Source organism: Periplaneta americana, chromosome 8 (genome assembly GCF_040183065.1).
Source record: "Periplaneta americana isolate PAMFEO1 chromosome 8, P.americana_PAMFEO1_priV1, whole genome shotgun sequence".
Taxonomy (NCBI): Eukaryota; Metazoa; Arthropoda; class Insecta; order Blattodea; family Blattidae; genus Periplaneta; species Periplaneta americana.
Genome location: NC_091124.1, coordinates 105,454,498 through 105,470,783, shown reverse-complemented (window position 1 = coordinate 105,470,783; position 16,286 = coordinate 105,454,498). Strand labels below are relative to the sequence as shown.

General features: G+C 35.0%; 1 protein-coding gene across 1 annotated transcript in view; it reads right to left on the bottom strand.

Moving 5' to 3' along the window:
* Positions 1-16,286, bottom strand: part of LOC138704917 (centromere-associated protein E-like) — a 284,997-nt gene that overhangs the window by 88,609 nt on the left and 180,102 nt on the right. Inside the window, exons 13-14 of the mRNA XM_069833317.1 lie at positions 13,374-13,616; positions 1,303-1,422 (exon numbers count right to left, since the gene is read on the bottom strand). Of these exons, the coding sequence (XP_069689418.1) occupies positions 1,303-1,422; positions 13,374-13,616 (363 nt within the window). The remainder of the gene's footprint in view (positions 1-1,302; positions 1,423-13,373; positions 13,617-16,286) is intronic.

Sequence of the window (16,286 nt, the reverse complement as noted above, 5' to 3'; positions counted from 1 at the left end):
ACTTTCACAACACAATTCAAGAAAAATAATCACTACAGAACTCTCAAACACTTCAAAAAGATATTAAATATGAGCCAATAGAAAATCACGACCAGATCAATGCAACAACTGCCTTTCCCAAAAACAATAATTGGGCCTTTCTTCTACCAATATGTGTTTTATGCTGGAATTATAATTATGACTGGGATCCTTTTTGTTCTGAGCAATGTGTTTTCTAAAGAAGTAGTTACAATAAAATGGAAAAAGTGATTTCTGAAAAAATTGCTAGTTGGGTCTTTGAGTAGTCACTTCAATTATCTGTGGAATTGCATACTTGTTGCGCAAGTATTATGACATTCATACTCAAGTCCCTATTTTCACTTGCAAGATCTGGGAAACCTGGATAGTGGTACAGGTATTTTCAAGGAAAATTTTGATTAAAGAAGAGAAATCTAGGTAACAGTTCCATCTTCAGAGCAGAATTACAAGCAAATTTATATTCTTCAAAGTCTGTTGAAAGAAGTAACAAACAAATTTACATCTTGATTACACAACTTTTAACACTATATCACTTCGGAATGTGTATTATATGTCTTTGTGTTAAATTCTATTGTACCTGCTTAACATGTTTCGGCCTTGTATGGGCCTTCTTCAGAACTGGTTGTTGTTGTCTTGGCGCCAAGAGAAAGACATATAATACACATTCCGAAACAAATTTAGATAGTAATGGACAATCTTAGTGTTATTCACTGTAGATAATGGAAGAAGTACAAAGACTATCTGAGAACCATTAAAATCAACTACATCCCTCCTATGTGGGAATTTCTGGGGGGGGGGGGGGGGGGGAAGGTATATAAAATAGCTTAACTTGACTGCCATATGGGACATTCATCTGAAGAAACGTTAACACATGATGAAGCAAGGTACCTGATAAAAACAAAATAGTTTGTCGTCATTCTGGAGAAGCCATATTACTTACATTAACGAGAAAATGCACTAACGAGATTAGAACAAGACATAAAATCTATGAAAAATATCAATGAAAGGGAAACCTTCCCCACACACAGAAATAGTGAGAGACTTAAAAGAAGCAAAATTCATGAAGTGATCTTCTGGGATAAAAAAAAAAAACAACATTTATACTAAGGCTTCAGTGGCTGACAATGACAATATCTTTTAAAAATATTGGAGTGCAAGAGGTCAAATGACTTTATTGTCAAACACCTGACATTAGAAAACAACAAAAATTAAGGAATGATCTGCCAAAAATGCGCACTTGTGGTTGCTACGAAGTATATGATCTCTACACATAAATTAACGTACCTCCAAGCTCTGTGTTAGTTCTTCTATTCTGTTCTTATGTTTGGCTTCACTAAGTTCTAGTATAATATTGGCATCTCTCTTCTCATTTTCCAGAAGTTTTATTCTTTGCTCTGCAAGCCTCTGAAATAGAAAAAAAGAGAAAAGATTTGTGTGATATACTTTCTCAACTTTTCCTTAACCACTCTTCACTCTCATCTCCCGTCTCCACTATCTAGGTATTATCTAATGAGAACATTCTTCAGAAAAATACATCTCTATGAGAATGGTTTTTCCTCTTTGTTGATACTTTCTTTGATTCTAATAAGGGGGATTAAGTTCAATTAAACTGTGCATTGAGTAACATACAGTAGCTGCTTCATTTTGAACATCTGATTCTCCAGTCTTCAGAACTGGAAGTCTCCATTAGAAGAATAATATTCTAGATCTTATATGCATTAATTTCTGGATAACGAGAAAGTTTGCAATCCATTACATAATGAACTTGTTCAGAGACTTTAAATGTCTACACAAATAAAGGACATGCCCAGGTACTAGATAGAGAAATGTCCCTCAGATATGATAGGTAGGACGGAAATCGAGTAACTGATGTTGACCAAACAACAGAAGAAAATGGGCTCATGAATTTTAGTGCAAACAACTGTTCTAGGGGTTGGTAACCCCGAAATAAAATTCCAGGTTGGACCAGTAGCAAAAGCAACTAGTCTAGGATGGACTCCTGAAAAGATTCCTTGTCCTCCAAGTTAGGAATTGATGCAGTAGGTCTGCCCCCTTTTCATCAGAGAAAAAAACACTGCTAAAAAACCTAGAGGATTAAAGCCAAATGGAATTAAATGAAGACGACGAAAGCAAAGAAAATGGATAATTTTTATTGAAACATGGAATGCATAGTGGTTAAGAAATAAAATTGTAGACATAATGGAGGAAATCAGACTAAATCAAGATATTGCATTGACAGACACAAAAAAAGAAAAGAGTGAATCAGAAATTCAAGACAGCAGAGTTGAAAAACATAAGCAAGCACTGATAGAGATAATTTGATTAAAGGGAAATTGAAGAAATATACAAGTAACTGGGATGCTGCATATGAAAACATTAAAATAAATATCAACATAAGAGAAAAATTATTGTGTTTTTATGGATATTTGAATAATGTTACAAATGAAATTGGTCATTCAAGGGACTTATTACGTGATGAGAGATTTTAATGGCAGAAATGGAAAAAAAAAAAAAAAAAAAAAATGAATAATAATGAATTCGTGGGTCCTTTTGGAAGAGAAAACATAAATGACAGTGAAGAAAGACTAACACAATCATGTTAGCAAAATTCTTTAAAAATTACAAATGGATTTTATCAACACAGAGATATCTATAAATATACAAGAGATCAATAATAGATATCATTGTAAGGATTCATTGTAGAATTTTGAACTATGTGTGATTAGAGCTCTTACAAAAAGTCCTCTCTCGAACATCCAAATCGCATCTATGAAGAGTCCTCTCTCAGATATCCAAATTGGGGACTAGATTATGTTCGGAATCTTGTCTTAAAAGGGAACTCATCATACATAAGTCGACTCCCGATAATTCGCGGTAATTGATATGCAAACTTCCGCAAAATATCGAAAAACGCAAATTATCTGGAAAATTTTTTTTAGTATTATTTGAAGTCCAATAAAAGTTACTATCACAGGTTTGAATTCTAAAATACACTTCAAAATCAAGTGCAAATGTGAAACAGTGCAAAACATTTTCGAACATTACAATATCATACAGTACTGGAGTGGGATAGAAACTTAAAACAAGAAACATAAGTTTTACAAAATATCATGAGACACTTTTAGTTTAACAAAAGTAATGTTTTTTTTTATTTCTTAGAGGATTGATTGTTAATTTGTTTTTTAATTTTAGATCGCAAATTTCTTAAGAGGCTGAAAAAAAAAAGAGCAAATGGACTAAAAACGAAATTATCAGGTGTCGTCTATATGTAAACATTGAGCAAAGACTGTGGACTATTTTGAATTCGACACCTTTTCTGACTTGCAAATAGGTTGTTCAAATCATCCAGAAGTTTAGAGAGATCAAGTAAAAGATAGAAAATAGAGAACAAAGGAAATATACCTCAGCCATCGAAATGTAATACCATCAGGATGGAAGGAAACGAGAGGTTAAGTGAGACCAGGAAAGAGAAAAGAAGGGAGATCGATACAAGTAAGTAGAAGTAATGTCGTCGGCTTATCAGACGAGTCCAGGTACTGATTTGACTGTAGCAGATATTTTGGCAATAATGCTTTGAAAGTATGTCTCAAAATATTTAATCAATTTTGGCAAACACAACTTCCTGCAATATGGAAGGAGGCACTCATAATTCCAATCAGAAAACTTATACAGTCTCCTGAAAGTATTCATACTATAGTGCTATATATCTCTAACAAGTGTATTAACTAAAAAAGTGAGGTCCAACTGGTGATCCCTAGGCCACATCCAGCTCATATTCGGTAATAAAATGGCCTCTCGAGCACAAAGTCACCAGAAACTGGCACAATTCTTCGAAGACTTGGATACTATGTATACTGACATTTCCCTCTATTCTGAAATACACTGACTTAGTGCCTGAAAAAGAATTGAACCAGTTTTTTAATCCCAGGAAGGAATTACCTCAATTTTTGCAAGAACCTGTAACAACTGAAACTTTTGATTACGAACAACAGTTGCAGTGGTTGTGCATATTAGCTTTTCTGACTGACCTTACAGAACATAATTTTGAACATTCTTAATTTGACATGTTACAGTAAGAAACAGAACATCACAGAGCTTGAGTCACACTGTTTCGTTCAGGAAAAAGGTATTAATCTTTAAAGAAGATATCTCTAAAAACAAGATTTTATGATTTTTATGAACTACGACATAGATTTCTTCTGTTTAACAACCTATGGAAGCATATCCGACTGATGAGAATCGAGATGGGCAGATGGGGCTATATGACATACAAAGTGACAATTTTCTTATATCAATGACAAATTTTCAGCCCACTGAGATTTAGAGACTAGTTAACAAGGAACAGTATCCAAACTTGCGAAATTTTGTTTTCAAATAATTACAATCCATGTTTGGTACCACATGTTCATCTGAATGTACATTTTCCATCATTTCATTCTTAAAAATTAAGCATGGAAACTAGTTATAACAAGATTTATTGAAATCGTCACAGTAGCTTGTCACTACATAAATCAAATGGCTACTGAATCTATAGTAAAGTAACACAATGCTCAATTTGCCAATTAGTGTACTTGATTGCTCTCTCTGTATTCTTTGAGTTTGTACAATGTAAATCAATATAGTATGATATGTCATATTTCGTTTCATTTTCTAATAATTTGAGCTTTATTTTATTCTGGTTCACGAATTAATTTTGAAAGCATCATCTGACCCTTCATCTAAAGAGAGTTGGACCACACTGAAAAAAAAAATCATATTTGAAATAGATCCAATTTGTACCTTGAAGCTAAAAATGTGTTTTCAAAATGTTAAGCTGGTTTTCGAAAATATTCAACAAGTCCACAGGTTGCCTTACTTAGTTAAAATATTAAGGATGCATTGGATAGGAAAGAAACACTACTTTCAGTGTAAGTAGATTTTAAAAAATGCCTATGATTCAAAATGGAGACTAAAACTATTAGAAAAGCTGTAAAATCTACATGTCAAAGGAAGGATATACAATTTTACAAATGAAAGATTTCATACAACCAAAACTGGAAACAAATATGAAATATAAGTGATCAAGACAGTAACTTCAAGGTTCAGTATTACAAACGATACTATCTGACATTATGATTAATGACCTTACTTGTAAATTGCAACAAATATCAGGAATTCAAACGTCATTTGCAGATGATCTAGTTTTATGGATTTAATTTCCAAGAAAGGATTTCCAAATACTTTTCTCTATTGTAAATATTTAGAAGTACAGTTTGATCACAAGCTATAATGGAAAAAATCACACAAAGTAACTGAAAAAAAGACAGAGATTAATATATTAAAGCATTTAACAACTACCACATGTGGATGTTAAAGATCAGTGTTGAACACTATATCGGCCATTCCAAAGTGATGATGTGGCAAAGGATAAATTTGCTAATACATGATACCATGAGAAAAATTATGATAATAGACTATATTTTGGTCTTTAGTGAAGCACTTATTACAACATCTGCAACCAGGGCTGGGTTGAGGGGTGGGGCTAAAGGGGCTGCAGCCCAGGCCCCCAATATTAAAGGGACCCAACTCCACCTTCATATACGTATGAATATTCACACATGGAGGACAAAATGATTACTCACTCACCAAGCACACAGCATACAGGCGGGCACTTCCAGGAGAGTGGAAAATTTGAAGCAATAATGTGATCCTGTCACGCTGAAAGATTGGCAACCCTATTCGGCAGTTATAAATTCGTGATTCTTAGGATGATGGACAGAAAATATGCTAGTGGCGCCGAAAAACAGAAATTAAAAGAACAAAAGTTGGAACAAGTGGGAAAGTTGTCAAATATCTTCGTTTTTTAAGAGGAGCTATACAAATGCTTCAACTTCTGAAGAAACTGTTATTGCTGAATTGGAAACAATGTCTTTTTCTACAGGTAACAGTCTAAGTCTGCTGCTTATTGTTATGAATCTCGAAAATTATTGTTTATTGGCGTTCTGGAAATGGTCGTCTCTTGCTTACATATTCCATCTACTGGGAAAGTGTATTGTTGCCACTGCAAGTTATTTTCAACTAATAAATTTATCCATGTTGAATCTTTCGTACACTACTTTTAACACTTGAATATAAATAATTAATTGAATGGCGATCTTAGTCGTGTTAATTATGTAAGTATGTGCGGCTTACAGCTGTTTCGGTGTTTCTTCACACCATCCTCAGAGCCTACTAGATCTCGGCGTCATCTCGAACTTCACTGCCTGTTGTGTGGGTGCATTAGATTGTTGAAAAGTGTTGAAATGTGGTATCAAATAGTGTGTGTGTTCTGAAATTGATCTGTGTGTTGAGAATTTGATCAGGGTGTGTTTTAGTGTGTCTGTATATTTCATATTGTTCTAGCGTGTTGAGTTTTTGGTTTTTGGGTTGTATGTGTAGGATTTCCATGTCTGTATTTATGTTATTGTATGTGTGGTTAGCATTAGTTATGTGTTCGGCATATGTAGATGTATTGTGTCCCCTGGTTATTGCTTTAATGTGTTCTTTGTATCGAGTTTGGAATGATTTGCCTGTCTGTCCAATGTAGAAACTGTCGCAACTATTGCATGTGGGTTTGTATTCGCCTGTGTGGTTGTATTTATTTGTTTGTGTTGTTTGTGTGTTGAGATGTTTTTGTAGTGTGTTTTCTGTTCTGTATGCTATGTTGTATTTCTGTTTTCTGAATGAGGATGCGATCTTGTGTGTGTTTTTGTTTTCGTAAGAGCCAACAACACTACAATGAAGAAGTGAACACAATCAAATACATAGCACAAGAAAATGGTTACAACTCAAACATAATAGACATCATCATAAGGAAGACTAAACAAAAACTCAACAAACACAAAAACACACAAAACACAACACAAACACAAGAAATACATCACACTAACATACGAAAACAAAAACACACACAAGATCGCATACTCATTCAGAAAACAGAAATACAACATAGCATACAGAACAGAAAACACACTACAAAGACATCTCAACACACAAACAAATAAATACAACCACACAGGCGTATACAAACTTACATGCAATAGTTGCGACAGTTTCTACATTGGACAGACAGGCAGATCATTCCAAACTCGATACATAAAACACATTAAAGCAATAATCAGAGGACACAATACATCTACATATGCCGAACACATAACTAATGTTAACCACACATACAATAACATAAATACAGACATGGAAAAACCTACACATACAACCCAAAAACCAAAAACTCAACACACTAGAACAATATGAAATATACAGATACACTAAAACACACCCTGATCAAATTCTCAACACACAGATCAATTTCAGAACACACACACTATTTGACACCACATTTCAACAATCGAATGCACCCACACAACAGGCAGCGAAGTTTGAGATGACGCCGAGATCTAGTAGGCTCTGAGGATGGTGAGAAGAATCACCGAAACAGCTGTAAGCCGCACATACTTACACAATTAACACGAGTAAGATCGCCATTCAATCAATTATTAATAAATTTAATTCCACATTTCTTGGGCTTGGTTTTTGTAACTGGAAAAAAACAGACGAAGCTATCATAAGCCATGAAAATAGCACAGAACATAGAAATGCTATTAATTCTTGGCTGTTAAGGAAAAATATTTCCTCGCAAGTTGACAGTAGGTTAGTTCAACAGATAACTTTTAGAATCAGAATATTGGGGCGAGGTATTGAAACGAACTGTGGCAGTCATACAATTTGTGTGTGTGTGTGTGTGTGTGTGTGTGTGTGTGTGTGTGTGTGTGCGCGCGCGCGCGTGCGAGGATTAGCATTTCATGAAGATAATAAGACGGAATGCACAATAATAGTAATTACTTTGGAATCCTTGAACTAATTTCCCAGTTTGACCTATTTTTGAAGGAACACATTTGCTAACATGGTAATCAAGAAAAAAAGAAAGCCTTCATATTTATCAAAAACAATTGCTGAAGAACTGATTCTGGGTGAAAAGGTGTTAAATACAATAGTCAGTTAATTAAAACAATGAAAATGATATTCATTGATAGGTAGACTCTTCTTAGGATTGTGCTAATGGAGATCATATGATGAAAGATGAGTGGAATGGAGAAAAATTCTCCCTGGCACCGGGTTTTCAGCTCTACGTGCTGATGCTCTATTCACTAAGCCACACTGGATTCCCATCCCGATGTCGGATCAAATCCTCTCAGTTTAAGTTCCACCTCTGGGTTCCCCCTAGTGGCCTATCCTCACGCACTGCGTCACAGATGTATGACAGTGGGACCATGTCCACACTCATCTGCAGAGGTGCACTCCTTATGAGTGAATGAGTGGCCAGGATCCGACGGAATAAGCACCATCTTAAATCACTAAGCGATTAAACAAATAATCACTATACATACAACTATAACTTACGACTATTGAACATGAGAGTTTAGCGCAAATTATTTATAGTTTTTAAACTAGTAAAACAGCAATAACACATACGTCTCAAAAATAATAAATTCCTTACTTCAGTATAGCTACAGACAAGATCGGTTTTTTTTTTTTTTTTTTTTAAGTATTAGTGATAAACGTGAAATGTGAGAGAGTGGTACCACAAGTATATGCAGTTTTATCATAAATGTGACTGATTCATAATTGAGTAATTTGTAACGAATTTTCGCGAAAATTGTCTGCTTCTTAAAAGAGATCTTAATTTCTCCGATAAAAACAAAAAAGGGCAGTTTTTAAAACTCATTTTAAAGAAATAAAGTACATTTGTTTTGAGGGTGTTGACTACAAAAGAATAGGAAGACATATTAATTGGAAAATCTATTATTCTCTTTAACTTCATACAGAAACATTGATGACTGAGTTTTTGTAAGTTAAGCAACAATAAGGCTGGTGGTGGTGGTAGTATTTTATTATTATTATTATTATTATTATTATTATTATTATTATTATTATTATTATTATTAGAGGTTAAGGACATTAGGGAATAAGGTGCTTAGGAAAATATTTGGGGCTAAGAGGGATGAAGTTATAGGTGAATGGAGAAAGTTACACAACACAGAACTGCATGCATTGTATTTGTCACCTAACACAGTTAGAAACATTAAATCCAGACATTTCAGACATGTAGCATGTATGGATGAATCGACAAATGCATATGGGCTACTGTCAACCAGGTATACTTTACACAAGGGGGGTAACTTTACACATTTCTAGAAAAATGTTTAGAAGGCAGCACATTACAGACAATGTGTAGTAACTCCGTGGAACTGATTCTATGTGACAACAGCACATATGTGTGGTAGACTGAAGTGTGTGCCATTATTAAAACCGTTATACACCATTTTTCTACAAATGTGTAATGTTACCCCCCTTGTGTAAAGTATACCCGGTTGACGGTATTCCATATGAAATCGATCAGTAAAAAACATCGCATTTTTTTTATACTCTAATTTTTTCTCTATTTATAGAAGGTGCTGAGGAAAGTGCATTTGCAAAAATATATTATCAAAAGTCAAACGGTTTTCTTATTGTTGAGCGACAAATTTAGCATATTTTAGAAAAATAAGCCTCTTTCAGCACTCAGAACTCTGGAACCATTTACTGTAGAACATTGAATGAGAGCTCATTTTGAAGTTGACATTTGGTAGGTTATGATAAGAAGTAATCCTTATTTTTATTGTGTACAGAGAGACAGATAATCTGATTTTACTTACTTTTAGGCTTTTTGATCATTTGTAAAAATGTAAAAAAATATTGAGAAAAACCTTGCATTATTAAAAGGAATTTGGCATTGTTTACTTAGTGGTATGGCAATAAGTTTCGAGGGTATTAAATAAATTATTTTCACATGCCTAGACTTGAACGGCGCAGTACCACATGCACTGGCTGAGAGATGATGATAAGCAAGTGTTGGGAGGATGAGTCATGCCACCCTCTGAGACAACGATGTGACATGTTTAGTCTCCAGTACGCGAGCAAAAGTAGTCAAGTTACGTGTGCATTTTATAAGTGCAAGTGTTGTGACCCAGTATTTTCAGGTTTATATTTATTAATATAAGGTGTTCGTTAATGCATATTTGTGAAACCATTGTGGTAAGATAAAGTATTTCAAAACAATATCGATGAAATTATTGAGTTAAATGCGTGTCTTTCGTGAGTGCTTCCGTAATATAAACATTTTCTACATTGTAACAAAATTTATTTCACAGGCTGCTTAAAATGGAGGACAAATCTTACTCAGGTAACAGCTGCTTCAATCCCTTCAACTTACACGTCACAAAAGGGTCAATGTTAAAGGGCTTCGGAAAGTATCCCGTTCGATTGCAGAAAAATTTGGCATAGCTGAAAAGTACCAAAACATAATTCGATTATGTACATATTGCAGATTGAAAGTAAATAAATCACATTCTTTAGATAACACAGTTCAATCGAGAGAAGTCATAGAAGAAAATGTTCAACCAACTTGTAGTATTCAAAGTGTTCAAGTTGAGAGTAGTGGTAATAACAGCAACAATAATAATGAAGAATCGGGTAAGAGTGAAACGGAATGTGTTGACAAGGCAACCCTCACTACTTTAAACGAAACACTCACTGTGATTGGCGTGAGTCCGGTGAAAAAGAAGAAAATTTATCAGAAAAAATATCCCCAAACTAAACTAAAACAGACAGAGATGTCACTGAAAGAAAAGGTTTTCCATCAGTGTGATACAAGTAGTGATTCTACAAACGAACCAGATAATGAAATCCTGGAGAACCTTAAAACAGCGTTCTGCCTGGCCCAGGACAGAAAAACCAAAATTCAAATCCTCACCACTCTCCCTTCTTTGTGGTCCATTAGGAAGATCCAGAATAACTTCGCAGCAACCAGACATATGATTTCCATCGCGAAGGACTTTAACATAAGAGGTCTAATTATGTGTACTCCAAAAAGCAAAAAAGTCACGGACTTCCGGTCATGACAACAAAATTAGTTCAAAAGTTTTACGAATCAGAAAAATTTAGTAGAACTATGTCAGGAAAAAATGGATTTTGTAACAGTTAGAGAACATGGAAAAAGAAGCAGGTACAAAAACAATTGGTGTTTTGTAATCTTTCGGAACTCTACAGAAACTTCAAGGACAAACATCCTGGTGTTAAAATTGGATTTTCTAAATTCGCCAAATTAAGGCGGTTCGTGTGGTACACATACTGTTTGCGTTTGCATGCTGCATCAGAATGTAAAGTTAATGATAGTGCAAAACTTCCAGAACTAACCAAAAGTGGAGAATTAGGTCTACCTATAAAATCCTACCGAGATTGTATTGCAAGAATCATTTGCAATCCACCACAACTGTCATGTTATTTTGATAAGTGTGCTGAGTGTCCCGGAACATTAGATTTAGAAACACAATTGCAATCTGTTTTTGATAAAGCTTTGATAGACTCAATTTCATGCAAACAGTGGGTAGCTACAGACAAAACAACATTAGAAAGCCTGGAAAAGTCTACAGATAAATTTATAAATGTGTTAATTGGAAAGTTGGATGCACTCAAGAAACATTCATTTATTCCGAGGCAACAAAGAATGTTTTATGAAGAAACAAAAATTAATCTAAAGCATTGGGAATTCTTAGTGACACTAGACTTCTCTGAAAATCATGCTTTCATTATTCAAGATGAAGTACCTGGTTTCCATTGGAACAACAATCAGGCAACGGTACATCCGTTTGTAGTTTATCATAGTAACAATGACACTGAGAAATGTGACTCTTTTGTAGTTATATCCGATTGCCTGAAACATGATACTATTGCAGTCCATCTCTTTCAAAAACAATTAATTTTTTGAAACAGAAGTATGACAAGGTGGAGAAAATATTCTACTTCAGTGACGGTGCTCCTTCTCAATATAAAAACAAAAAGAACTTTATCAATCTGTGCTATCATGAAGAAGAGTTTGGTATAAAGGCAGAGTGGCACTTCTTTGCTACTTCTCATGGAAAGGGATCGTGTGACGGAATTGGAGGAACAATAAAATGACAGGCAGCCAGAGTCAGTCTCCAACGTCCAATTCATAACCAAATCACCACTCCGTTTGAATTATTTCAGTGGGCAGCAGCGAATTTGACCACAATAACATTCTGCTACATCAGCAGAGAAGATTATGCAAGGGAGGCTAAGGAGCTGGTGCCTAGATTCGAATGCGCACGCACAGTACAAGGGACTTCCTGCATTCCTGTCTCCAAGTCAAAACTTGTGACAAAAAATATTCTTCTGCAGAAGGGGGCATGGAAGTCCTTTGCAAGAAATAGCAACATTTGGTGAGTAAATGTTTGGATGCAGTCTTCTTTCTTTCGTCATTTTATTCCTGTGTTTAAGAAAATCTGTGATAAAGCTAGCACAGCCATGCACTGCTAGACGACACTTCCCGTGTATATGTCTACTGGCCTTGCTTCGGCTATCTCCCGCCTCACAATCAGCTAGTTAGTTCACGCACGTACTATTTATTTTCTTTATTTGATATTTTCAATACTTTCTTATCAACGTAACACCAGTAAAAAATGTGTTTATTTGTACTTTCAATGCTGAATCTAACCATATATTTTAAAAATATTTTTTCGTGAGCAAAGGCGTCTTAATGAAGAAAAATCTAAATTTCTCCATTTACATAAAAAGTAAGAAGAACTGTTTACATGTCAATATAAACTTTAACTTCTCAGCATCAAAATAAACCATGATTTTGATCATTGGGTGAAAGGATTTCAGAGACACAACAGTTTAAAGTTGCTAATTTTATGAAAATACGATAAATTTAAATATTTTTAATTTAAACATTATTAAGTTCTGATGCCTCAAACTTTGCACAAAGCACTATAACACAATTGTCTACAGACAGAACATGTTTCATTGTATTTAAAAATTGCAAGGTCAATTTTCTCTATATTTTGGTCGATTTGAGATGGAATAGCCCATATAGAGTATTAGTTGGAAGACCTGAGGGGAAAAAAACTTTTGGGGAGGCCGAGGTGTATATGGGAGGATGATATCAAAATGGATTTGAGAGAGGTGGGATATAATGGTAGGGATAGGATTAATCTTGCTCAGGATAGGGACTGGTGGCGGGTTTATGTGAGGGCGGCAAAACCATTTGAAAGTATTATTATTATTATTATTATTATTATTATTATTATTATTATTAGCAACAGTTTTATTTCGCCATGAATATTACAAATACAATGCAGTGTATAAGATTATAGCTAATTAAGATTGTGTATGAGTGTATCACATTATACTGCGTAGGGGAGAAAAAATCACATTCAACAAAAAAATCTGGCCCTGGTCATAGGCAATTAATTTAAGAAAAATTAGCACAAACTTACCAATTTCTCTTTCAAGCCTGCTATTTCTGATTCACTTTGACTGAGACTGTTTTCCAGCCTGTGCAAGGGAACAAGATTATTAGCAAACTCAGAACATTTTTCTGATTGAATTCTAAGATTTTCTTTCAAAGCTGTGTTTTCATCTTGAAGTAAAGAATTTGTATAACGGACATCACGGAGCATTTTTTCTAGATCACTTACAGATTTTTTAAGATATTTGTTCTCCTTCTCCATGCAGTTGAACTGAAACAAAAAAAGAACACATCAAATTTACACGAATCAATAACATGATCAATCTTCTTCTCTTCCTCTCATGCAATAAACCAAAAGTATTCCTTACTTTCTTGAAAAGATGTTAATTTTTATCCTGTCATTATTCAAAGTACAGTATGAAGAGAAGTAAATTTCGAGATTTTCATACAAATACAAGTTTCGAACATGTTTAATATACAAAAACGTTCTAGATATAACATCTGTCTGCACTAGATCTGGGGAAACCGGATACTGTTATCATTCAATATTGTTTGCCTACATTTCACAGTCTCGCTGCAAACATGCATACCTATCAATCTCGACATTACTAGAGGTTGTTATAGATGCAGTGTTCTTGACGTGTGAGATGTGCTGATGGTAGCTTGGAAGTGAATTACTTAATGAATCACATGGACAATATTTATCACTGTACAGATACCATCGGATTTCACTGCACTGTACAGTCATTATAAAATATCATGCTCAGTTTTCAGTAGGAACTTAATGGGTGGTAAATAAAAGTGAGTGTGTCTAAAATGCGACCTTGAAGTTTATCAGCATCTCAGCTGCTCCTGTGCTGAGGCACAGCTTCTGTGTCGGGATTAATAGAATAGAAGAATGGCTCCCATTTACGAAGTACGATTTACAGTTTCTTAAGTCACCTCAGTAGGTGGCTCAACACAAGAGAATTCTATGGTAATGGAGTTTGTTTTCCCAACAAAGATTTGTAAAAGACACAGGGACTTTGACTTAAGAAACTCTAAGGGACTGTATGTATTTAGAAAACAACTTGTAGAGTCACTTAATCGACACTGTCTGAACAAAACAGAAACCAGAGATGGAAGCCTAAGTAGGGATGAAAGAATGAGAAGTTTTTGTGACAAATAGGATACCCTGATTTTCATTATAGTACGGCAAATGATAATCGGTAGATATACTTCCGAGTACAGTGCCAAAGAATTTTGGGAAGTTCTGATTGCAATGAAAGGAAAAGCAACTGATTGGATCCAATTTCCTAGTACTACTGCAGTATTTCGTGGGGGTAAAACTGAATGATAAGAACACTACACATTCCCTGATACCATAGGAACAGTGCACTTCTTCATGGATGTGTCAATAATAAAAAAAAAAGTACACACGCACATGTGATGAACAAACTGATAGAAAAAGAGTAACCTCCTTTAAAGTTCATGCTATGTACAGTGCAATCAATATGTTTGCTAGTGTTGATGTAAATTGGCCTGGATCAGTCCAAAATTCTAGAATATGGTGTCTACAGAATTATGAGCTGCAATAATTGCTTCACATTGTTTTCTGGGGATGTGGGATACAGAAGTGCACCAGGGTCATATCTCTTTACTACAATACCACTACTGAAACAAACCGCTTAGAGCATAAGCATCACAAAGTAAAGCATCATAATAAACAATGTTTCGATCAAGATTTTCCAAAAATCCAGTCAAAAATGAGATTAGTCATTCAGTCATTGTGCCCTCATGTTTCTGCAAAGTGTGATAACACATATCCAGGATGATACTTGCAATTCCTGAGTTGCACTGGCCGAAATTTCACGAGAAAATTTATTCCACCATGCGGACTTGATCCAATGCTCATTCCGTAACACTATTCCTAGGCATGATGCTTTAAGCCACGACACTATGCTGGGAGATGTCCTTTTTACAGACTTAAAATCCAATGTGGGATAAGAAGGTCTTGGAACCAAAACTAGACTCTCACAATCTGGGCCTCCTTGATCATATGGTCAGCACATTGAAGGGCCACCGTGAAGACATTATAGGACAAGTATAGGTCTCGCAAACAGGGATTACCGACGGCAGGAATGCGAATGAAACAATGCGACAGGAAAGGTCATGATATAGCTTGAATGATATTCAAGAGTAGAATTGGAGAAACGACATCGATAGAATCAGTTTTGTGTTGTGATAGTTACATTACAGTTTTAGTTTCAGTTTCACTGCATGTGAATCAAGAGCAATGCATGGTAGCTCACAGCTCAGCACTACTAGCCTCCACGCATCAGAAGCTCAGCCCATTCAAGACCAACTTAGCCTGCGCAGCTGCTTCCTAACCCATCGCACTGGGCTTCGAAGCCCACTGCACTGCCTGCTCAGCACAGTGAATGACAATGAACGTGGATCTACAAATCTGGCTATGTTATTTTATGGGCCCTGGCAATTGCGGTCTATTATCCAAGACTTTCTTCTGCAAACCTGGTACCCAAATAGATGGAGTACATATCAATACCAAGTCACAGTTCGATGTCTGACGTGAATCTTGAGGTGTCCCTGAAGACATGTAAGGAAAAGAAAGTTTTGAAACTGAAAACACCAGAGGGATGACAAGAACGAGATGATTTATGTTAAAACAGTTGAAAGTGCTCACAATGCAAGAAGAGAATTTACAAAATGCAAAAAGAAGTGCTGTATAAAAACTACAAACAAATAAATAGATGTGGGAGAAATGGGGTTATTCCACGAAATTAAGGGCAAAAGTAATGAATTTTAAAATTATAATTTTGTTTGAAATTTCCACATTTCCTCAAGTCCAATACGTTAACTTTCACAACATGAATATATTTTCTTCTGGAAATGTGTTATTCTTATAATTTATATAATAAACAGTAATACTGATAAAACTGGA